The 24333-nt window shown below is 46.0% G+C and overlaps 2 protein-coding genes across 5 annotated transcripts in view; one reads left to right on the top strand and one right to left on the bottom strand.

The window, feature by feature from the left end:
• ATP6V1E1 (ATPase H+ transporting V1 subunit E1) overlaps positions 1 to 21612 on the top strand; it is a 39846-nt gene extending 18234 nt beyond the window's left edge. For 2 of the 3 annotated variants that reach the window (XM_025399325.1, XM_025399324.1), the window contains 7 exons: positions 156 to 265; positions 610 to 676; positions 12063 to 12152; positions 13807 to 13875; positions 16686 to 16780; positions 19497 to 19584; positions 21042 to 21612. In XM_025399325.1, the coding sequence (XP_025255110.1) occupies positions 156 to 265; positions 610 to 676; positions 12063 to 12152; positions 13807 to 13875; positions 16686 to 16780; positions 19497 to 19584; positions 21042 to 21104 (582 nt within the window). In that variant the 3' untranslated portion in view covers positions 21105 to 21612. The remainder of the gene's footprint in view (positions 1 to 155; positions 266 to 609; positions 677 to 12062; positions 12153 to 13806; positions 13876 to 16685; positions 16781 to 19496; positions 19585 to 21041) is intronic. The other variant, XM_025399326.1, reaches the window with a different exon arrangement.
• A 1274-nt stretch (positions 21613 to 22886) lies between these two features.
• SLC25A18 (solute carrier family 25 member 18) overlaps positions 22887 to 24333 on the bottom strand; it is a 27969-nt gene continuing 26522 nt past the window's right edge. For both annotated transcript variants that reach the window (XM_025399543.1, XM_025399544.1), the window contains one exon: positions 22887 to 23681. In XM_025399543.1, coding sequence (XP_025255328.1) covers positions 23540 to 23681 — 142 coding nt within the window. In that variant the 3' untranslated portion in view covers positions 22887 to 23539. The remainder of the gene's footprint in view (positions 23682 to 24333) is intronic.

Here is a 24333-nt window from a genome sequence, read left to right as displayed (position 1 = left end):
GAATTACAGGCTTGAGCCACCGCGCCCAGCCAATTTTCTGTTTTATATATGAAATTAGTGTTCATAAGCAAGTAACCCAGGTCACCAGCTGTTTACAATAAAACTGTTAATCAAAACTTGATATAATGAATTAATATTGACTGATTTCCCTGTAGGCAGAAGAAGAGTTCAACATAGAGAAAGGTCGGCTTGTGCAAACCCAAAGACTAAAGATCATGGAATATTATGAGAAGAAAGAGAAACAGATTGAGCAGCAGAAGAAAATGTAAGTAGATCCCGGTTGCAGTATTAAGCTAAGAAGTTTTCCGAAGTCATGAGATGAAGACGGAGCAGGCGCTTTGGAGTCAGGCATACATAGATTCAGGTCTTAACTCGACCACCTACTACTAATCTGACAGAGTGTTTAACTTCTCTTTCTTCATTTGTGAAAATCAAAGCTTGACAGGATTATTCAAAGACGAAACTGCAGGCTGGGCAAGGTAGTTCACGCTTGTGATCCTGGTGCTTTGGGGAGGCCGAGGGAGGAGGATTGCTTCAACCTAGGAGTTCAAGTTCTTTCTCTGCAGTTTTAAGTTGTTACTTACGCTATTTTTCAATACCATTTTGCAGTCAGATGTCCAATTTGATGAATCAAGCGAGACTCAAAGTCCTTAGAGCGAGAGATGACCTTATCACAGTGAGTAATTAGCCCCTATTAGTTATAAAATTATTACATGTTTATTCATTTGCCTATTGTAGATTACTAGTTAATATTAATTAAGGAGTCGATTGAATAATTTTTAGAGAGAAAACATTCAACAAATTATTATAATAAATACAAAAGTGAGTAAGAGCCAAGCCGTGTATTGAAGGACTTTCTGATCTAACGAGCATGTAAGACTCTCCTGGATCATAGCACACACTATGGGTGGACTGCACAGTACACGAGGGTACAGGGAGCAATGAGACTAGAACCATCGGATGGTTAATACAGAGGCCATGAGTGTGAGGCTAAAGAACTTCACCTGTTCTCAACAGAAAGCTGTGGAAACTTTGGTATTTTGTGGAGAATATCATAAATAAGGCTCACGATATAAGCATGCAGGCTAAATTTAACAGGGAAGAGGCTAGAGAAAAGAAAACCATATGGAAAGTATTACAGTCCGCTAAGGAAGAGGGCAGAAACCTCCAGAAGCATACCACTTCGTTGAGAAAGTGTAGAGCTATTTGGATTATATTCATAAACCAAACAGGGATGCCTGCTGTTTCCCCTGTTACTCATTGTGACTGTAAAATAAAAAGTAGATCTCTCTATAATAGCTACTGAAATTATTAAATTAGTAGGAGTAAATCCTATATAAAAACAGGTATAAAACTAAAAATCTAGAACTTGAATAAATGGAAGACATACTGTTTTCTTAGGTGAGACAGAAAGACAAACCAGTATTCCAAGTTGTCAGTTCTTATTAGATTGATCAGTTCTTATTAGATTGTCACTTCTTATTTATTGATGGTGGCAGTGAGAACTGAGTAGCGGTGTTAGTGTTGATGGATTTTACAGGAAGACTTTCCAGACATTGACTGACTGCCTTTTCTTTCAAGTCCATCACTAAATTCTGAGTATCAGGTGTGGATGTGCTAGGAGAATGGTGGACCCGTTAACAAAAATGGGAAGTCAAGATGCTGAAATATTTTCTTAAGAAAAATAACGCCGGGCGCGGTGGCTCACGCCTGTAATCCCAGCACTTTGGGAGGCCGAGGTGGGCGGATCACGAGGTCAGGAGATCGAGACCATCCTGGCTAACACGGTGAAACCTCGTCTCTACTAAAAATACAAAAAATTTAGCCAGGCGTGGTCGCGGGCGCCTGTAGTCCCAGCTACTCGGGAGGCTGAGGCAAGAGAATGGCGTGAACCCGGGAAGCGGAGCTTGCAGTGAGCCAAGATCGCCCCACTGCGCTCCAGCCTGGGCGACAGAGAAAGACCCCGTCTCAAAAAACAAAAATAATAATAATAATAACTAGTTCTTTTTTCTGTTTCTTTGTTTTGGCATCCCTGGGGGGCTTGACTTTTGGACATGTTTGAGGGGCCAAGAAACCTCCAGAGGTAGGTGTCAGTGAGGATGTTAAGTGTAAAGGACTGATACTTAGGACACCACAGAGATGATTTACTAACATAACTCCCATATTACTTCAAATAATAAAAGTTGCCCCAAATTTAAGTGCTTTATCTGCTTTTAAACTCCAGGAATATGGGAAGATACAAAATATGTTGCCGATTTATCTTGCCACATGGGATTAGCTCAGCCCCTTTAAAATACAAAAAAAAAAGTCAAGAGATTCCTGGGGAAATGTTGCCTGCAAAATGTTACTGGCTCAGGGCAACTGTTATTTTGTGTCTTCACTAAAGTGTCAATAATCAGGAGTTGATTTCCTTCCAGAGGATTCAAATTCCTTTAGCAACTTGGATTGACTGAGCTAATTTGTAACTAGCTTTTAGAATAATAGTATGTCTTTTTTTTTTTTTTTTTTTTTCTTGAGACGCAGTCTTGCCCTGTTGCCAAGGCTGGAGTGCAATGGCGCAATCTTGGCTCACTGCAACCTCCGCCTCCTGGGTTCAAGCGATTCTCTTGCCTCAGCCTCCTGAGTAGCGGGGACTACAAGTGACTGCCACCACCTGGCTAAATTTTTTTTTAATTTTAGTAGAGATATGGTTTCACCATGTTAGCCAGGATGGTCTCGAACTCCTGACCTTGTGATCTGCCCATCTCAGGCTCCCTAAGTGCTGGGATTACAGGTGTAAGCCATTGTGCCCAGCCTAAATAATTGCATTCCTTTTTTTTTTTTTTTTTTTTTTTTTAAACGGTGTCTCGCTCTGTCGCCCAGGCTGGAGTGCAGTGGCGCGATCTCCGCTCACTGCAAGCTCCGCCTCCCGGATTCATGCCATTCTCCTGCCTCAGCCTCCGGAGTAGCTGGTACTACAGGCGCTCACCACCACGCCTGGCTAATTTGTTGCATTTTTAGTAGAGACAGGGTTTCACCGTGTTAGCCAGGATGGTCTTGATCTCCTGACCTTGTGATCCGCCCGCCTCAGCCTCCCAAAGTGCTGGGATTACAGGCGTGAGCCACCGCGCCCGACCAGTAGTATGTCTTAGGGAAGGTAGTTTGTTGTAGAAGGGCTTGGGGCTTAAGAGTCAATCAGCTATGAGTTTAAATGTCAACTCTGCCATACTCGTTTGTCTAAATTACTGTTTCCCACCCTCAGTTTTCTCTTGTATTCATTATCTATGTTATGTATATACATTATAATGTTTGGTTCAGAGTACTTATGAGACTCGAATGAGAACACATGTAAGTCCTCTGGCATATAACATTTGTCATATCGTATTTAAGAAATGTTAGTTCCCTTTCTCCATCCCCATCTCCGTCTCCACCAGTGATAACCCTTTCTTACAATAGGCCTGTGTAGATAAAACATTGTTAGTTTAGGCCGGGCGCGGCGGCTCACCCCTGTAATCCCAGCACTTTGGGAGGCCGAGGCGGGCAGATCATGAGGTCAGGAGATCGAGACCATCCTCACTAACACGGTGAAACCCCGTCTCTACTAAAAATACAAAAAATTAGCTGGGCGAGGTGGCGGGCGCCTGTAGTCCCAGCTACTCAGGAGGCTGAGGCGGGAGAATGGCGTGAACCCAGGAGGCGGAGCTTGCAGTGAGCTGAGATCCTGCCACAGCACTCCAGCCTGGGCGACAGAACAAGACTCCGTCTCAAAAAAAAAAAATACATATATATACATATATATATATACACACACACTTAGCTTATTGGGTCCTAATGCCCAGAAAGCCTCTTGACTATAGTCTTTTCATTATTTATGCCCAAAGTAAAAAATGACAACTGTGACATCTACTGCTTAGATATTATTATTTGTATAAGTCAAAAAAGTTTAGAGGCATGTAATGTTAATGTCTTGGCAGCATTCCTAAATATAAGTAGCAAGGGCTATAACACACAATGTTATAGCAAAAGGTTATAATCTTAGCTAATTAATAGGCTTTGTAATTAGGTTTTTAATTTTTTTTTAATGCCTTTTTGAAGGTTAATAATAAGAGTAGAAAGGATTCTGAGAAAGATCATCTAACGTATTATAGAAATGGTGGCCGGGCGTGGTGGCTCAAGCCTGTAATCCCAGCACTTTGGGAGGCCGAGGCGGGTGGATCATGAGGTCAGGAGATCGAGACCATCCTGGCTAACATGGTGAAACCCCGTCTCTACTAAAAATACAAAAAACTAGCCGGGCGTGGTGGCGGGCGCCTGTAGTCCCAGCTACTCGGAGGCTGAGGCAGGAGAATGGCGTGAACCTGGGAGGCGGAGCTTGCAGTGAGCCGAGATGGCGCCACTGCACTCCAGCCTGGGTGACACAGCGCGAGACTCCGTCTCAAAAAAAAAAAAAGAAATGGTTTTGATGATACATTCTCTGATGCTGCTATGTCTTAGATGGTATCCTGACCTTTCGTAACTGGATGTAAACAACCCATAGGTTTAGTGGATTTGACTTTACTTCTTTTTTTTTTTTTTTTTTTTTTTTGAGACGGAGTCTCGCTCTGTTGCCCAGGCTGGAGTGCAGTGGCGCAATCTCGGCTCACTGCAAGCTCCGCCTCCTGGGTTCATGCCATTCTCCTGCCTCAGCCTCCTGAGTAGCCGGGACTACAGGCGCCCGCCACCACACTCGCCTAGTTTTTTGTATTTTAAGTAGAGATGGGCTTTCACCGTGTTGGCTAGGCTGGTCTCAAACTCCTGACTTCGTGATCTGCCCACCTCAGCCTCCCAAAGTGCTGGGATTACAGGCGTGAGCCACCGTGCCTGGCCGGATTTGACTTGACTTCTAATTTTAACTTTTATTATTTCTTGCCCTTATTTTCTCTTTGCTCTAATTTTTAAATCCACTTGTTTATATTTTATTAGCTATTTTTTCTAATTTGCTTTTTAAAAAGTAATTAACATTTTCATTAGATAAACTTCTGTAAGCTGCTTTAAATGTATTAAAATACATAAAAAATTACTAGTTGGCTTTTAGAAGGAATTTTTTTTTTTCTTTAAGAGGCAGGGTCTGGCTATGTTGCCCAGGCTGGAATGCAGTGGTGCAGTCATAGCTCACAAACTCCTGGTCTCAAGCAGTCCTTCCCACACAGCCTCCTATGTAGCTGGGATTACAGGCAAGAGCCACCATGCCTGGCCTCAGAGGGAAAATCTGAAGTGGCATAGATAAAATTCAGATCATGGCTGGGCGCAGTGGCTCAAGCCTGTAATCCCAGCACTTTGGGAGGCCAAGACGGGCAGGTCACAAGGTCAGGAGATCGAGACCATCCTGGCTAACACGGTGAAACCCCGTCTCTACTAAAAAATACAAAACAACTAGCCAGGCGAGGTGGCGGGCACCTGTAGTCCCAGCTACTCGGGAGGCTGAGGTAGGAGAATGGCATAAACCTGGGAGGCGGAGCTTGCAGTGAGCTGAGATCTGGCCACTGCACTCCAGCCTGGGCGACAGAGTGAGACTCTGTCTCAAAAAAAAAAAAAAAACATTCAGATAATTCATTCATTTATCAAATACTTGAATATCAGTGCTTCTCAACTTTTTTCCCTTCTCTCTGGTATATTCATATAGTTGTATTACATTTTAGTTAACATCTCTCATGACACACAGTGGTTTTCAATTTTTTTTTTTTTTTTTTTTTGAGACAGAGTCTGGCACTGTCGCCCAGGCTGGAGTGCAGTGGCCGGATCTCAGCTCACTGCAAGCTCCGCCTCCCGGGTTCACGCCATTCTCCTGCCTCAGCCTCCCGAGTAGGTGGGACTACAGGTGCCCACCACCTCGCCTGGCTAGTTTTCTGTATTTTTTAGTAGAGACGGGGTTTCACCGGGTTAGCCAGGATGGTCTCGATCTCCTGACCTCATGATCCGCCCGTCTCGGCCTCCCAAAGTGCTGGGATTACAGGCTTGAGCCACCGCGCCCGGCCCGGTTTTCAATTTTTGACGTGGAGGATATTAAAAGAAAGTACAGGGCTAGGCGCGGTGGCTCACACCTGTAATCCCAGCACTTTGGCAGGCCGAGGCAGATGGATCACTTGAGGTCAGGAGTTTGAGACCAGCCTGGCCAACATGGTGAAACTCTGTCTCTACTAAAAATGCAAAAAAATTAGCTGAACGTGGTGGCATGCACCTATAGTCCCAGCTACTCGAGAGGCAGGAGAACTGCTTGAACCTGGGAGGCGGAGGTTGCAGTGAGCTGACATCCCACCATTGTACTCCAGCCTGGGTGACAGAGCAAGACTCCCTGTCAAAAAAGAAAAAAAAAGGAAGTGCAGTTGTGTGGAATGAATGTGTTTTAATTTCTACTTAGAATAGTTTTCCAAAATACAGTAATCCATTTTCTTTAAGTGATGGTCTAGCCGAGTGACATGGCTCATGCCTATAGTCACAGCAGGTTATGAGGCCAAGGAGGGAGTGTGACTTGAGGCCAGGAGTTTGAGACCAGTCTGATAGACATAGGGAGACCCTGTCTGTACAAAAGATTTTTTAAAATTAGGCAGATGTGGTAGCGCATGCCTGTGGTCCCAGCTACTCTGCAGGCTGAGACGGGAGAATCTCTTGAGCCCAAGAGTTTGTGGCTCCAGTGAGCTGTGATTATGCCACTGCATTTCAGCATAAATGACACAGGGAGACCCTGTCTCTGAAATAAAAATAATAAATAATAGAAACAAAAAGAAATGGGCTAGAGAAAAATAATTCTCTTTTATGGCCTTGAAAGACAAAGGAGTCATTTAGTTCATACTACACGTCTTCCCCGGATTTAGTCGCTATCTGAGTTTGTCTGCTAACTTTAAAATTGTTGCAAACAAAATTCAGGTTTTGGTACTCATGTTATCCCTCAGTTGTCACTGTTCTATTTTCATGTCATAACTTAGCTGGGTTCCCTTGAGGAACTAAGCTGTTTGAATTTAACAGTACATTGACCGGGCGCGGTGGCTCACGCCTGTAATCCCAGCACTTTGGGAGGCCGAGGCGGGTGGATCACAAGGTCAGGAGATCGAGACCATCCTGGCTAACACAGTGAAACCCTGTCTCTATTAAAAATACAAAAAAATTAGCCGGGCGTGGTGGCGGGTGCCTGTGGTCTCAGCTACTCGGGAGGCTGAAGCAGAATGGCGTGAACCCGGGAGACGAAGCTTGCAGTGAGCTGAGATCGCGCCACTGCACCCCAGCCTGGGCGACAGAGCAAGACTCTGTCTCAAAAAAAAAAAAAAAAAAAAGAATTTAACAGTACATTTATCCCATGTGTCCTGTATTGTGCTAGCCCCTCTAGGAGGAGTCTGCAGTCTAACAGGACCTGGACAAGATAATATATCTCCACTGCAGCTGTTTGAGCATGACTTGAAGAATTAGTCATGAGATGGGAGACAGAATGGAGAGAGCAGTGTGAGTGAAAGACCGAGGCCTGAATTTGACATGTGCAGGAAATGGAGGTAGTCTGGCAGAGCGAGTAGTGGGCAGAGAACAGGCCACATATTAGGGTCTGATGAGAAGGGCCTTGAGTGTCTGCTGAAGAATATGGACTTTATCCTTTTGGCTAATTCTGTTTTGTTTTTGTTTTTGTTTTTTTGAGACCGAGTTCCGCTCTTGTTTCCCAGGCTGGAGTACAGTGGAGCGATCTTGGCGCACCGCAACCTCCGCCTCCCGGGTTCAAGCGATTCTCCTGCCTCAGCCTCCCGAGTAGCTGAGATTACAGGCATGCGCCACCATGCCTGGCTAATTTTTTTGTATTTTTAGTAGAGATGCAGTTTCTCCATGTTGGTCAGGCTGGTCTCGAACTCCTGACCTCAGGTGATCTGCCGTCAGCTTCCCAAAGTGCTGGGATTACAGGCGTGAGCCACTGCGCCCAGCCCTAATTCTCTAACTTTAATGGGCATAAAAATCACCTGGGGGACCTTGTTAAAATTTAAATATTCATTCCCATTTCCAGAGACTTTTATATTCTAGTCAGGAGTCAGCATTTAAACAAGCAGCTCAGGGTAATCTTGGTGCGGGTAGTCTGAGAACCACACTTTGAGAAACAGTGTTTAATGGTTACATTTGTGTTAGAGAAACACCACTGGTGACCATGTGGAGTAGAAACAAGGAGGGTGTGGCTTGCCTTCCTGGTCAAGAAGTAGAATGGTGGCAGCAGAAAGAGAAGACAGGCCTGTTCAGAGATCCTAAAAAGGTAGGATCTGTAGGACTTGGTGACTTACAGTTGTGATGAGTGAACGCAGAGGAGTCAAGAATGATGTAAGGGTTTGTAGTCTGGGCAACTGGTAGATGGAATGAAGATTAGAAATATAGGAAGAACAGGCCGGACGCGGTGGCTCATGCCTGTAATCCCAGCACTTCGGGAGGCCAAGGCAGGCGGATTGTGAGGTCAGGAGATCGAGACCATCCTGGCAAACATGGTGAAACCCCATCTCTACTAAAAATACAAAAATTAGCTGGGCATGGGGGCAGGTGCCTGTAATCCCAGCTACTTGGGAAGCTGAGGCAGGAGAATTGCGTGAACCAGGGAGTCAGAGGTTGCAGTGAGCCAAGATCATGCCACTGCACGCCAGCCTGGCGACAGTGTGAGACTCCATGTCAACAAAAAAAAAAAAAAGAAGGAAAGAAATATAGGAAGAACAGGTAAGGAATGGTGAAAAAAACGTTGCGTTTGAATTGCCTTAGGATTCCAGGTGAAGCTCTATGAGTCTGTTAGGAGAGAAGAGGAGCTTATGTGGAGACAACACAGAAGTCCCTGCTGGAGCTGTGGACAGAGATGAGAGCCCTGTGGTTTTGGATGGAGAATTAGAAGAGAAGCGGGCCAAATAAACTGAGAAGCATCAGATTTAATAGAAAATCAATTGCTAAGGAAACGTGGGGGAATGAATACAGTTATGTTGAATACAGAGAAGCCAAGGGAACCGCAAACTCGACAAAATGGTCTCTTAATACAGTGTTCAGTGTTTGAGAGAATCACAGTGGGAAGAGCATGGTGGTCTTTGGATCTTGCAGTCAAGATGTCATTTCTTACATTTGCCAGAGCAGTTTCACTGGACTGATGAAGGCAGAAAGCCAGATTGTTATGGCGTGAGAAGGGAGAAGTGCGTGTGAGGTGAGGAGCTGAAGCCAGGGTGCATGGCCTGTTCACCAGCTGGGCTGTGTGTTTTAATCTCTTTTGGAACCAATCCAAGTATACTGTTGCATGCAACTTGAATTCAGTATATAGCTTGAGCCTTTATTTCTCTGACTTATAATGAGAATTTTGAGAAGATAAACATTTATGTAATTTCAGTTATTCTAAAGATACTTGTTTCTTTTTTAACCGCTTACAGTCTTAACTTCTTGCATCATTGAACCCTGTAAAAGAGATGTGGAGCAATGAGGAAACAGACTGTGAGGTGATGTAGATCAAACAGGATTCAATCTACATAAAAGCACACATACATGCTTTGAAACAGACTGTGAGGTGATGTAGATCAAACAGGATTCAGTCTACATAAAAGCACACATACATGCTTTGAATGGATTTTGCTATTTTGAAACATTTTACTTCTAGTTTATCCATAGAATAAGAAGTTGTGAAAGGAAAGGAAATTGTCACGCAATTAGAAAAGGATATTGACAAAAGATGGAAGGAAGGGGGGAAATACAGAACCGGGGTAAAAATTAAAAGAAAATAGTCAAGCTGTTTGCTGCTTTGTTCTAAGTTGCATAATCCTTTATAGATATTTTTCTGTATTGATCCTTTTTCCTTGCCTGCCCAGGTGTTTTCCAGGATTAAGAGTGCACGCTTTGGAATTCCTTTGAGGTTTAAGTTCCATTTTTACCCTTCCCAGCTGTTCAGTGGGCAGATTTTTAAACCCCATTGACTCCTTTGAACCCTTCATTTCCTATTAAAAAATAGGAGAAGACCAGGCACCATCCCTTATGCCTATAATCCCCACACTTTGGGAGGCTGAGGCAGGAGGATAGCTTGAGCATTCAAGACCAGCCTGGGCAACACAGTAAGACCTTGTCTCTACCAGAAAATTTAAAAAATTAACCAGGCGTGGTGGTGTCCCAGCTACTCTGGAGGCAGAGGCAGGAGGAGTGAGCTATGATTGCGCCACTGTACTTCAGCCTGGGTGACAGAGCAACGCCCTGTCTCAAAAAAAAAGAGAGAAACATCCTCCTGAAGCTTATTTAGAAAAAAATTAGATCACCCAGGTAAAGTGACTAGTATAATGCCTGAAACAAAATGAGTGTTGAATGAATGATAGTTCTTTCTTATCATTTCCCCAAACCTCAAAACTTACTCATAAGTTTTCTTTTTTTTTTTTTTTTTTTATTTGAGATGGAGTTTTGCTCTTATTGCCCAGGCTGGAGTGCAATGACGCAATCTTGGCTCACTGCAACCTCTGCCTCCCAGGTTCAAGCAATTATCCTGCCTCAGCCTCCCAAGCAGCTGGGATTACAGGCATGCACCACCACGCCTGGCTAATTTTGTATTTTTAGTAGAGATGGAGTTTTTCCACGTTGGTCAGGCTAGTGTCAAACTCCCGACCTCAGGTGATCCGCCTGCCTCAGCCTCCCAAAGTGCTGGGGTTACAGGCAGGAGCCACTACGCCTGGCCATAAGTTTAAGTTTTCTTCTCTTTCTTCTTGAGATGGAGTCTCGCTCTGTCACCCTGGGTGGAGTGCAGTGGCGCGATCTTGACTCACTGCAAGCTCTGCCTCCCGGGTTCAAGCGATTCTTCTGCCTCACCTCCTGAGTAGCTGGGATTACAGGCTAATTTTTTGTATTTTAAGTAGAGACAGGGTTTCACCATGTTGGCCAAGCTGGTCTCTAACTCCTGACCTCAGGTGATCTGCCTCCCTTAGCCTCCCAAAGTGCTGGGATTACAGTTGTGAGCCACCGCGCCTGGCCAAGTTTTCTTTTTTAAAGGAGAATAAATAACCACTAACATTTAAATTCTGAGACATTGGTACTGAAGTGGAGATTTCTATTGCTGTAGTTAGAGATGAAATAGAAATAAATGTCTTTGGCCAGGCTCGGTGGCTCATGTCTGTAATCCCAACACTTCGGGAGGCCAAGGAGGGTGGATCACAAGGTCAGGAGTTCGAGACCAGCCTGACCAACATGGTGAAATACTAAAAATACAAAAATTAGCCGGGCATGGTGGTGGGCACCTGTAATCCCAGCTACTCAGGAGGCTGAGGCAGGAGAATCGCTTGAACCCGGGAGGTAGCGGTTGCAGTGAGCCAAGATCGCACCACTGCACTCCAGCCTAGGCGACAAAGTGAGACTCTGTCGCAAAAAAAAAACGAGAAAGAAAAGAAAGAAATGCCCACTGACTCCTCAGACTAGGCAGGGCCAGGGAGATACGGTTTTGTTGTTGACATCATCATCAGGTTTTGGTTTCCTGCTTTTGAGGAGCAAATTCCTAATATTTTCAGAATCCTCAGGACAGTTAGGTTCAGTTGGACAGATTTTCCCTTCCAAACTCATAAAATACAGGTAAGCCCACATGTGAACTGCAGTAGTTGACAGTGAGAGACAGCTGTGGAAAAGCTACATGAGGAGCCAGATTAGAACCAGAAAGTTATTTGAGCTTAGAATCACATCAAAGGGTGTCTCACTGGAATGTTAGTAGCTTATCACACTGATGGTAATTATTGATATTATTTTTCTTAAAAAAAAAGGGGGGGGTAATCTTGTATAAGCATTTTAATAGCTTGCTTTTCCAAGTTACACCGTGCACATCTTCCCATGTCAGTCACTTGTGTCGGTTTCTGAACTGATGGTTACCTGAGCTGTTCTCTGCTAGGCTGTGGACTTCCTGGGAGCAGAGATGATGTTACATGCTTCCGTGGACGCAGCACAGCCCCTGCTTTATCTCAGATCTCAGGGAATGTGTGTTGAATGAAATCCCAGCAATAAAATGTGAGGCAGCTGGGCGTGAGCCAGGGTCAGCCGCACAGTGGGTTCTGAGCTGACTGCCCAGATGGGTAGATAACTTTTATCTGTTCTCATCTTTGTAGGACCTACTAAATGAAGCAAAACAGAGACTCAGCAAGGTGGTAAAGGATACAACCAGGTACCAAGTGCTGCTGGATGGACTGGTTCTCCAGGTACCCTCACAGACCAGATCTACTGTTGATAGCCACAGTTCTGAGAAAATTTAGCGTGCCTATTAGAGACCAGCTCTATTTTTCCTGCTTTCTCATCATAGTTTTTTCCTTTCACCCTTTTTTTTTTTCTTTTAGCTTTTTCCCTTCCACTCTTGACCATACCTAAAATGTGTGCTACATAGGAAAATAGTAAATCTGTCTGGTTGGATAAGACTTCCAGCCTGCTGCTCATTTATGTAGTCTTAATGACTTAAGGGTCAAATTTGCTTGCAATGGCTAGCTTTAAATTCCCTTAATTTGATTTTGCCACTAAAATACTTGCTTTAGATTTAGGATTCCAACCAAACACTGTATATGTTTTAATTGTTTACTGCTGAGCTGGGAATCCTTATTTTACTTATGTTAATTACAATAATATTTGTCCTCAGCTTGGTTGATGTAATATAAGGCGTCTGCATGAATTTTGTTTCTACGACCAAAGGTTTGGGTTCATTTATCTGGTTTGTGATAGATTGATCTTTCCATGGTCTCGTGTGGTATATGCCATCTGTTAGTGGAACCTACCAGGGGAAGTTTTTCCAACCTAAATGAAAGAACTATAGAAACATCCTATTTTACAAGTTGCTTTATTTATTTATTTATTTATTTATTTATTTATTTATTTATTTATTTTTGAGACAGAGTCTTGCTCTGTTGCCCAGGCTGGAGTGCAGTGGTGCAATCAAGGCTTACTGCAAGCTCCGCCTCCCGGGTTCACACCATTCTCCTGCCTCAGCCTCCCGAGGAGCTGGGACTACAGGCGCCCGCCACCACACCCTGCTAATTGTTTTTATTTTTATTTATTTATTTATTTTTGAGACGGAGTCTCACTCTGTCACCCAGGCTGGAGTGCAGTGGCGCAATCTCGGGCTTACTGCAGCATCCACCTCCCAGGTCCAAGCGATTCTCCTGCCTCAGCCTCCCGAGTAGCTGGGGTTACAGGCGCCCACCACCACGCCCGGCTAATTTTTTTTATATTTTTAGTAGAGACGGGGTTTCACTATGTTAGCCAGGATGGTCTCGATCTGACCTCATGATCTGCCCACCTCGGCCTCCCAAAGTGCTGGAACTACAGGCGTGAGCCACCGCGCCAGGCCTAATTTTTTGTATTTTTGGTAGAGATGGGGTTTCACGGTGTTAGCCAGGATGGTCTCGATCTCCTGATCTCGTGATCCACCCACCTCGGCCTCTCAAAGTGCTGGGATTACAGGCGTGAGCCACCACGCCTGGCTATTTTATTTTATTTTATTTTTATTTTTATTTGTTTTTGGAGACAGAGTGTCACTCTGTCAGCCAGGCAGGAGTGCAGTGGCATCATCTCTGTTTACTTAAACCTCCGTCTCCTGGGTTCATGCCATTCTCTTGCCTCAGCCTCCTGAGTAAGCTGGAGTTATAGGCGTGCACCATCATGCCAGGCTAATTTTTTGTATTTTTAATAGAGATGGAATTTTGCCTTGTTGCCTACCTAGGCTGGTCTCGAATTTCTGAGCTCAGGCAATCCGCCCACCTTGGCCTCCCAGAGTGTTAGAATTACAGACCTGAGCCACTGCACCTGGCCTGTTCCTTTATTTTTTAGTTTGCATTTTCTACTGATTGTATCTACTATTTCTTCCAGGGTTTGTACCAGTTGCTGGAGCCCCGAATGATTGTTCGTTGCAGGAAACAAGATTTCCCTCTGGTAAAGGTAAAGAACTTAGGATAATTTTTTATCTTTCTCTCTTTCTCTTTCTCCCTCTCTTTCTTTCTTTTCTTTCTCTCTCTCTCCTTCTTTCTTTCTTTCTTTCTTTCTTTTTCTCTCTTTCTCTTTCTCTCTCTTTCTCCCTTTCACTCCTTCTCTTCCTTCCTTCTTTTCTTTTTCTTTTTCTTTTTTTTTTTTGATGGAGTCTCACTCTGTTGCCCAGGCTGGAGTACAATGGCAGTATCCCAGAGAGTCTGGTCAGCTCTGAGTCTGAGTTCTCCACCCACCTCGGTCCCCCAAAGTGCTAGGATTACAGGCGTGAGCCACTGCGCCCGGCCTATTTGCATTTTTATTATAATTTGTCTCCCTAAGTTACTTGTGCACTAGGAAAGAAAGTGCCAGCTAGAGAACATAGATATTCATTCCCCTTAACTGTACATTCTCCACTATAATAAGAGGTTAGAAACCATCTCAGTAACCCAAGTCTGTGTTTATACTGACAGCCTCATTTATTAACCTGTAAAACAGCTCAACATCATAATGGAGAATTCACCAAGGTGATGTCATTCAGTGGAGGGAGGTTTCAGTTGCTCACTAGCCTTCTCTAGATAACACCGTGATATTTCTGGGTGCCAAGCAAGCTTTTTCTTGAAAATTCTACAGTATCAGTGTCCAGAATTGGTGATTAGCTCTCCAAAGTGGTGCTGCATTAGATTTGAAAACAAGGAACTCTTGAATAGATGCATTGATTTGTTCAACAAAGTAATACTGTCAGAGAGAAATGTGGATGGTCTTCAGTTCTTCCAAGAAAGGATTTACATGGTTACTTGAGTGTGCACAATATTGTTCAAAGACAAGACTTTATTATGTCCACCACACTAATTGCAAGATAGCGGTAAAAACCCATTTCTCTTTTTTCTTTTTTTGAGACAGTCTCGCTCTGTCACCCAGGCTGGAGTGCAGTGGCGTGATCTTGGCTCACTGCAACCTCCGCCTCCTGGGTTCACGCCATTCTCCTGCCTCAGCCTCCCAAGTAGCTGGGACTACAGGCGCCTGCCACCGCGCCTGGCTAATTTTTGTATTTTTAGTAGAGACGGGGTTTCACCGTGTTAGCCAGGATGGTCTCGATCTCCTGACCTTGTGATCTGCCTGCCTCAGCCTCCCAAAGTGCTGGGGTTACGGGCTTGAGTCACTGCGCCCGGTTTTTTTTTTTTTTTTTTTTTTTTTTGAGATGGAGTCTTGCTCTGTTGCCCAGGCTGGAGTGCAGTGGTGTAATCTCGGCTCACTGCAGCCTCCTCCCCCCGGGTTCAAGCAATTCTCCTGCCTCAGCCTCCCAAGTAGCTGGGATTAGAGGCGCGCACCACCATGCCTGGCTAATTTTTGGTATCTTTAGTAGAAACGGTTTCACCATGTTGGCCAGGCTGGTCTTGAACTGACCTTGTGACCTGCCTGCCTCGGCCTCCCAAAGTGTTGGGATTACAGGCGTGAGCCACCGCGCCCAGCCTTTCTTTCTTTTTTTTTTTTAATTGTGGTAAAATATACATACCATTTACCATTTTAATCATACATTGTGCCATTAAGTACATTTACAACATTGTGCAGCCATCACTATCATCCATCTTCAGAACTTTTCCATTTTCCCATAGTGAAACTTCGTGCTCATTAAACACTAACTCTCCATTATTTCTCTTTTCCTCCCTTCTCCCCTGTTCACCTCATATAAGTGGAAACATTCAGTATTTGTGCTTTTGAGACTGTTTGATTTCACTTAGCATAATGCCTTCAAGGTCCTGGTAGTGTGGGTAAGAATGCCTTTCCTTTGTAAGGCTGAATAATATTCCATGGTGTGGGTGCCCCACGTTGTGCTGACCCGTGGTGTGGATGCCCCACGTTGTGCTGATCCGTTCGTCTGTCACTGGACAATTGGGTTGTTCCCACCTTTTGGCTACTGTGAATAATCCTGCTGCAAACATGGGTGTGCAGATATCTGTCCTGCTTTCTATCCATTTGTCTGTATACCCAGAGGTAGAATTGCCAGATCACGTGTTAATTCTGTGCTTCATGTTTTGAGGACTGTTACACTGTTGTTCTGATCAGAACCATCCTTGTGGGTATGGCATGGCACCGCTGTTTCTGGTGCCTGCTGTCCCCCCTCATCTGCAACTACCAGGTTAAGCTCATGTCAGCAGCCAAACTTCTCTTCTTTCTTCTCTCCTTACGCACCTCCAGCTTCTAACACTCTCTGTTGGGGGGATAATGTATCTTCCTCCTGCTGATCCATGTTTCACATCTGATAACTGCCTCTGATGTGTTTAATCACCTGCCAAGCCCCGTTAAATCTTTTTTTTTTTTTTTCCCCCGATATGGAGTCTCGCTCTGTCACCCAGACTGGAGTGCAGTGGTGTGACCTTGGGTTACTGCAAACTCCGCCTCCCACGTTCAAGCAGTTCTGCCTCAGCCTCCCAAGTAGCTGGGATTATAGGTGCGCGCCATCACGCCTCGATAATTTTTGTATTTTTAGTAGAGATGGGGTTTCGCTGTCTTGGCCAGGCTGGTCTTGAACTCCTGACCTCGTGAGCCACCATGCCCAGCCAAGCCCTGTTAAATCTTGACAGAAACCATTCGCGTCTCTTTCCTCCTGTGTGCAGACTGTCGTTTTTCCTCAGTGACTGTGCCGTTTTACATTCCCACCAGCAGTGCCTCTGTTCTTTTACATGGCATAAATGGAAATATCCTTGCTTGTAGAGTCTGTTGAATTTTGGGATACCTGCTTCATAGTTTCTAGTCATACCTCTCATTGTTTTCTGTATTTCCAGGCTGCAGTGCAGAAGGCAATCCCTATGTACAAAATTGCCACCAAAAATGATGTTGATGTCCAAATTGACCAGGAGTCCTACCTGCCTGAAGACATGTAAGGAGTATTCCTGCTGCTAACAGCCACCTTCTCTCCCTGGGAGAGTGGCCTTTATACTGGGCCTTTTTCAAATGGTATTTTCACCAACACACTCTTAGACACAAGGCTGGAGCTGTGATGTGTTCTACTTGCAGCTGCTCCTGTTGTTCTGGCCGCGCTCTGTTTGTTCTCCTTTGTTGGCCGGCTAAATATACTCTAAAAGTCTAGTTTCATTGGGTGTGATGGCTCATGCCTGTAATCCCAGCACTTTGGGAGGCCAAGGCGGGCAGATCACAAGGTCAAGAGATCGAGACCATCCTGGCCAACATGGCCTAGGGAGCCAGACTCGCTCTCATACCAGCCCACCCTCTGCTCACAGTCCAGTCCTGTCTCTACGAAAAATACAAAACTTAGCTGAGCGTGGTGGGACGCACCTGTAGTCCCAGCTACCCAGGAGGCTGAGGCAGGAGAATCACTTGAACCCGGGAGGCGGAGGTTGCAGTGAGCAAGGATCACACCACTGGACTCCAGTCTGGCGACAGAGTGAGACTGCATCTCCAAAAAAAAAAAAAAAAAAGTCTAATTTATGGTCACTGCATTCTTTCTGCGGGGAGGTGGCCCCTAGAATGAAAGCTAGGACTGGATCTCTGTATTGGATGCTGAGGTAGGTACTCCCTCCTTCTGAGTAATAGTTGTCAAAACAAGAATTGTGTATGCCTAGTAATTAGGTTCCTTAGAGATAGAATTGCAAGTACGGGTGGTATTTTTTTTTTTTTTTTTTTTTTTGGAGACGGAGTCTCGCTCTGTTGCCCAGGCTGGAGTGCAGGGGCCGGATCTCAGCTTACTGCAAGCTCCGCCTCCCGGGTTTACGCCATTCTCCTGCCTCAGCCTCCCGAGTAGCTGGGACTACAGGCGCCCGCCGCCTCGCCCGGCTAGTTTTTTGTATTTTTTAGTAGAGACGGGGTTTCACCGTGTTAGCCAGGATGGTCTTGATCTCCTGACCTCGTGATCCGCCCATCTCGGCCTCCCAAAGTGCTGGGATTACAGGCTTGAGCCACCGCGCCCGGCCACGGGTGGTAATTTTATGACTGTGAGGAAATGACAGAACATTTCTCGGTGTAGTTGGAGTAGGCGGTAGAAACTCCTGACAAGGGGAGAGCCAGCGTCATTTTATCGATTTCACCGGCCTGAGGCCACCTAGCCACACCACTAACATTGAAGAAAGTCCCTTGGACGCTTTTTTTTTAATAGACGGAGTCTCGCTCTGTCACCCAGGCTGGAGTACAGTGGCATGATCTTGGCTCACTGCAACCTCTGCCTCCTAGGTTCAAGCGATTTTCCTGCCTTAGTCTCCTGAGTAGCTGGGACTACAGGCGCCCGCCACCACGCCCGGCTAATTTTTTGTATTTTTAGTAGAGACAGGTTTCACCATGGTAGCCAGGATGGTCTCAATCTCCTGACCTCATGATCCACCCGCCTCGGCCTCCCAAAGTGCTAGGATTACAGGCGTCAGCCACCGCACCTGGCTTCTTTTTTTTTTTGAGTCAGGGTCTCTTTCTGTTGCCCAGGCTGGAGTTTAGTGACACCATCTTGGCTTGCTGCAACCTCTGCCTCCTGGGTTCAAGCAATTCTCCTGTCTCAGCTTCTCAAGTAGGTGGGACTACAGGTGCCCCACCGTGCCCAGCAAAGTTTTGTATTTTTAGTGGAGGTGGGCTTTCGCCATGTTGGCCAGGCTGACCTCAAACTTGTGAATGGAAACAATCCATCTGTCTCAGCTTCCCGAAATGCTGGGATTGCAGGGGTGAGCCACCACGCCGGGCCAGCAGTGGCGTCTTTTATCAGACACACATGCAGTCGTGATAGGGCCTTATCAGTGATGAGCAGGATTGGGCTTAAGAAATCATTCAGATGAGGACTCTGAGTGATTTGCAAACTGAGATGAAATCCTCATTTTGTTGGGGAGGGCTGGCTGTGATAAAACAGGTTCTGTAACATAAAATCAAATTGACACAGGCTGGGTGCGGTGGCTCACTCTTGTAATCCCAACACTTTGGGAGGCCGAGGTGGGCGGATCACCAGAGGTCAGGAGTTCGAGACCAGCCTGGCCAACATGGTGAAACCGCGTCTCTACAAAAATACAAAAATTAGCCAGGCATGATGGCAGGTGCCTGTAATCCCAGCTACTTGGGAGGCTGAGGCAGGAGAATTGCTTGAACTCAGGAGGCGGAGGTTGCAGTGAGCCAAGATGGCGCCATTGCACTCCTGCCTGGGCAACAGAGTGAGTCTCAAAAAAAACAAAAAAACACAGTGTCACCTGGTAAATGAGTTATTGAGATGAATGCAGTCAGTTCTCTGTATCTTTGGGGTCCACACCTGTGAATTCAACCAACTTTTTCTTTTCACTCCCTAAACACTACAGTGTAACAACCATTTACATTGTATTAGCTAGTTTAGGTGCTGTAGACATGATTTACAATATAGGGGAGGATGTGTGATGGTTGTATGCAAATACTACACTGTTTCATATAATGGACATCTGGGCGGGGATGGGGGTGTCTTGAAACCAGCTGTGCATTACATCTTCAGAAGCTTTTTCAGTTCCTTTCAGGCCTGTTGCTTAGGTTGCGCAGTCTACACACCAAGACGAGGGCATTCCTCTGCGGGAATAAAGAGTACCATGTATCTTTCTCAACTCTTTGAAAATGATTATTTCCTGTGCTTTTTTTTTTTGCAGAGCTGGTGGAGTTGAGATCTATAATGGGGATCGTAAAATAAAGGTTTCCAACACCCTGGAAAGCCGGCTGGATCTCATAGCCCAGCAGGTGAGTGTGGCGGTACTTCTTGGTAGTTGGTCTGCTGTTACTTCGAAGTGGGACAGACAGCACATGTCCATTCCCTGGTATTTGGGATTTGTTGCTGTCTTTCCACATTTTTGGACTTTTGCCCAAAAAGAATGAGAATTGGGCATGCAGTAGCATTTGCTGAGGTGATAACATTTACATGAGGGTGAATTTGGGTTCAGAACAAGGGTTTTGTTGACCTAGGATTCAAATTTGTACATTTTACTACATGTAAGGTGCTGACAAGTTCTTTCTGTAGCAGGAATGATGGAAACTAAAGCAAATACTTGTGTTTTGTTTTGCTTTCTTGAGATGGAATTTCACTCTTTTTTGCCCAGGCTGGAGTGCAATCTTGACTCACTGCAACCTCCACCTCCCAGGTTCACGTGATTCTCCTGCTTCGGCCTCCCGAGTAGCTAGGATTACAGGCACGCGCCACCACACCGGCTAATTTTGTATTTTTAGTAGAGATGGGGTTTCACCATGTTGGCCAGCCTGGTCTCAAACTCCTGACCTCAGGTGATGCACCCGCCTTGGCCTCCCAAAGTGCTGGGATTACAGGCGTGAGCCGCCGCACGAGGCTGCAAATACTTGTTTAAAGGAATTATCATAAAGCTGCTGGCTTTTCAGATGTTTCCAGATTTGTACACATGAACTCTAGGAGACAAGCCAGGAAAATTCCATTTGTTCTAAAATGCTGGGCATCTTCTAGCCTTCTAGTGGTAGTCTATTGCTGTGGCTGCTAACCTACTTATTCCCTGACCTAGATGGGCAGTTTACTGTTTATGCAGATACTTGTCTTATAACTAAAGCACTTTCACCTTGATTTTTTCATATTCTGGTAACTTAAACCTCAGAACATTGTTTCCTAGTAGCCACTGTCTCATCCAGTGTCATAGCCACTACTCACTCACGGATATTTGATTAAACCGAAAAATTCAGTTTCTCAGCACACAATGACCAGCTGGAGCTGGAGCTGCCCTGTTGGACAGCAGAGCCTTAGAAATCCAGGGTTAAGTCCTCCTAAGGATTCATCAGTGACTGTAGCAAGTGCTTCCAGCCTAAACTGGCATTGGAAGTGTTCTGTGCGGCCGCTGTGGCCATAGTAGGCACTCAGTAAATGTTTGTTGAAGAAAGAGTGTAGGTGACCTAGCATATAGTGGTGAGATGATGATGATAAGTCTGAGATAGTAGTGACTTTAGGGTTTTTGTTTTTTTTTTTAAATGTGTCCTTTTTGTAAGCAGCCTGAACCCCAGATTTGGGATGAGTTAAGCTTCTCACCAATGAATGTGTTACTGTGCTTCAGGGAACGAAAGGGTGGCTTTGTGCGTCCTTCCCAGCCGTGTAGGTGCGTGGCTTTCCACCTGTGGTTAAGATGTGCGGTACTCTACAATTCCTCCAGCTGACATTGCGTGTTTATTACACTTTCTCCCCACAGATGATGCCAGAGGTCCGGGGAGCCTTGTTTGGTGCAAATGCCAACAGGAAGTTTTTGGACTAAGCCTTCGGGAGGTGGAGCTCATCCTCAGCTCTCCCGCTGTGATGTGGAAGCTTCTGATATTTGAAGAAACACGAATGTCTCTGTAGCTTCCTCTTTACTGCCCCAGTATTGCTCTGTATTTATCAGTGATGCCCCTCCTGTCACTCATGCCTTGCCTAATTGTTCACAGTGGTGGAAAGCTTCATGTAATATGATCAGGACCCACCTCCAGTTCATCTGAAAGTAACACAGTGTCCAGTTGGTTCTCCAGCACTAGGGGAGGGGGCGGATGGTGGTCGCGTGGCCTTCCTGGGTCTCCACTCTCCGTCTGGCCTAGAGGTGATGTTTGGTGTTTGGCCCTGCAGTCCCCACTCTTGAGGCTTAGGGTGCGTGTGGCGCACCACTCCTTCCAGCAGTAGTCGCTTGACTGTTACTGTTTAGGCCTAGAAGTTTTCCCTCATCTGTAAATGTGATTTAAAATCTAAGCCATGAATATGCTTTATTTATTAAAAGAGTTACATGGATTTAATGTGATTTCTAGTGTAAAGCACTACAAATTTAGGTTTTGACAGAGTCAAATTCTTACTGAGGCACCTAGAAAAGAAGTATTTTCCTAATCCCCGTGGGACTTGATGGTGACAGCTGTCGGCACCTGGACCCGTTAATCCTCTGGGTGTCCCCTGGGCTGTTGCTCGTCATTCCCAGCCCATCACCCGCGAGGGGAGCATTCTTTCCACCCTTGTGATCTGCCACTCACCCCACATGGCTGTTCAGTGTGGGCTGGCCTCTAGAAGGGCTATACAACTTTATCGAGGAAATAGTTGTATTAGTGTTGCCTGAGTGAGAAAAACCAAGTTTTTTTTTCTTTTTTTTCAGACGGAGTCTGGCTCTGTCACCCTGGCTGGAGTGTGTGGCGCGATCTCAGCTCACTGCAAGCTCCGCCTCCCGGGTTCACGCCATTCTCCTGCCTCAGCCTCCCAAGTAGCTGGGACTACAGGCGCCCACCACCACACCCGGCTAGTTTTTTGTATTTTTAGTAGAGACGGTTTCACCGGGTTAGTCAGGATGGTCTCGATCTCCTGACCTCGTGATCCGCCCGCCTCGGCCTCCCAAAGTGGTGGGATTACAGGCGTGAGCCACTGCGCCCGACCCAAAAAACCAAGTTATTTTGGAGCAGGTCACTGTGTGCTGGAACCAGATCCTTTCACAGAGGCCCTATTCTTCCTCCCCTGCCGCATGTTTTATTTTTCTGTAGGTGACGACTAAGAGCTGCCCAGGGCCTTGCAGCTAGTACATGGTGGAGCTGGGACTTGAACTGAGGTCTGTCTCCAGGGCCCATACTCAAATGCAGTTCTCATAACAGTGAGGTTCCCAAGGCTGACCATGTTGGCGCCGTCCTCTTCCTTGTTAGCCCCGGTTTCACAGTAGGTGGGACTATTGTAAACACCAGCTCCTGCAGCAGGTGCTGATTTTCTTAGGACTTGGCCCTGCTGCTGTGGCATTATTTCTCCTGTAGCAGCCTGTGGGGCAGGAACCGAGGTGCATGAGGACAGCTCTCACAGCAAACTCAGCTCCTCAAGATGACGCACTTAGGAAGGGATAGAATCAAGGCTTAAAGCCCAGTGTCACTAACATGCAGATGTTTCCCTGTGGCTGTGTTCCTCCACCCCCATGAATAACAGTTTGAAGAGTCACGGGGGTCTGCTTCTGTGCCCTTTTTAATGTTGGGGTTTGAAATGGATGTAGAAAAGCAGATGGTGACACCATTCACTGCAGCCTGTGCTGTACCCATTGATGAAGCAATGAGATTGTAACTGTTCACCTTTATTTCAAATAGTGTTCCTCGGATACAGGGAGGGGTCTGTAAGAGCCTGGGCTCTGGGGGAGGGGCCGGGCTGCCCAGTCAGAGCCGGCCTCAGCCCCCTCAGCCATCCAGGGATTCGAAAGGGAGCTTGGTCTCAAACGAGGTGCTGACTTTGAGGACTTTCATGGTCCCTTGAACTTCTGATCCTCCTTTTCCTCAACAATCAGTGCTAGGACTCTAAATAAGTTATAGAGTCCAAGATTAACAATGCTAAATCCTCAAGCTGACTGAAGATTGCCGAGTTTGACTGAGATGTTAAAATATAGAAACAACCCTTCTATTTTGACTACCTGTTAAGGTCCTGCAATTAATACAACGAAAGTACTACTTTTGTTGACAAGTAGGTGGGTAGGGGCTTCTGAAAGCCCCTGGTAGCTGTGCCCACAAAGGAAAATGAGCGCAGACACGCAGGGGAAGAAGGCTGTGCTCGACTTATTAGAGTATAGGGCTGTTTCTCCCGAGACTGAGGTAGCGCTACAACGCAGAGGACAAGGCAGGCTGGAGCGGCCCCACCTGCCCTTGTCCCCTCTAGGCTAAGTGAATTGGGCTAGAGAGAGGGCGGCGAGTGCAGGGACCTGACCTCCAGCTCTGTCTACTCAAAACACTTTAAGATGCGCTCTCCAATCCCAATGAAATAGACCCCTTGAGCAATCCCAAAGAGAGGTGCTATGACCAGTGCCCGGCAGCCAGCGCCTTTCATGAAGGCAGACGGTCCTTCCTGAATCCAGAGTTTCCTGGGGAGAAAGAAGAGCCGGTGAGCTGATGGGCAGGGGCAGTCTGCCAGCAGCCCTCGGTGGCGGCCTCTCCATTTGTGCACCTCTCGTTCGAGAATAGTGCCTTCCACAGCAAGAGCAAGGGGCCAACGGTGTGGGGCTGTGCCTCGCCCGCTAGGTGCGTGCAGGTTGGTTACTTATGCAGTTGGGTCAAGGCCTTGGAAACAGGCTTGATGTGGCTAGAATCTTTGGTGAGAGATGCTGTGGGGATACCACAAAGAAGAAAAAGGCTCCCAGTACAGTTTTCTCTGAGAGGTGAGGGAAAGACAGACTTCTAAGAAACCCAGGCCGGGCGCGGTGGCTCACGCCTGTAATCCCTGCACTTTGGGAGGCCGAGGCGGGCGGATCACGAGGTCAGGAGATCGAGACCATCCTGGCTAACACGGTGAAACCCCGTCTCTACTAAAATACAAAAAAAAAATAGCCAGGCGCGGTGGCGGGCGCCTGTAGTCCCAGCTACTCGGGAGGCTGAGGCAGGAGAATGGCGCGAACCCGGGAGGCGGAGCTTGCAGTGAGCCGAGATGGTGCCACTGCACTCCAGCCTGGGCGACAGTGAAGACTCCGCCTCAAAAAAAAAAAAAAAAAAAAAAAAAAAAAAAAAAAAAAAAAAAAC

This window comes from Theropithecus gelada, chromosome 10 (genome assembly GCF_003255815.1).
Source record: "Theropithecus gelada isolate Dixy chromosome 10, Tgel_1.0, whole genome shotgun sequence".
Classification (NCBI taxonomy): domain Eukaryota; kingdom Metazoa; phylum Chordata; class Mammalia; order Primates; family Cercopithecidae; genus Theropithecus; species Theropithecus gelada.
This window is presented reverse-complemented; position numbering and strand designations above follow the sequence as displayed.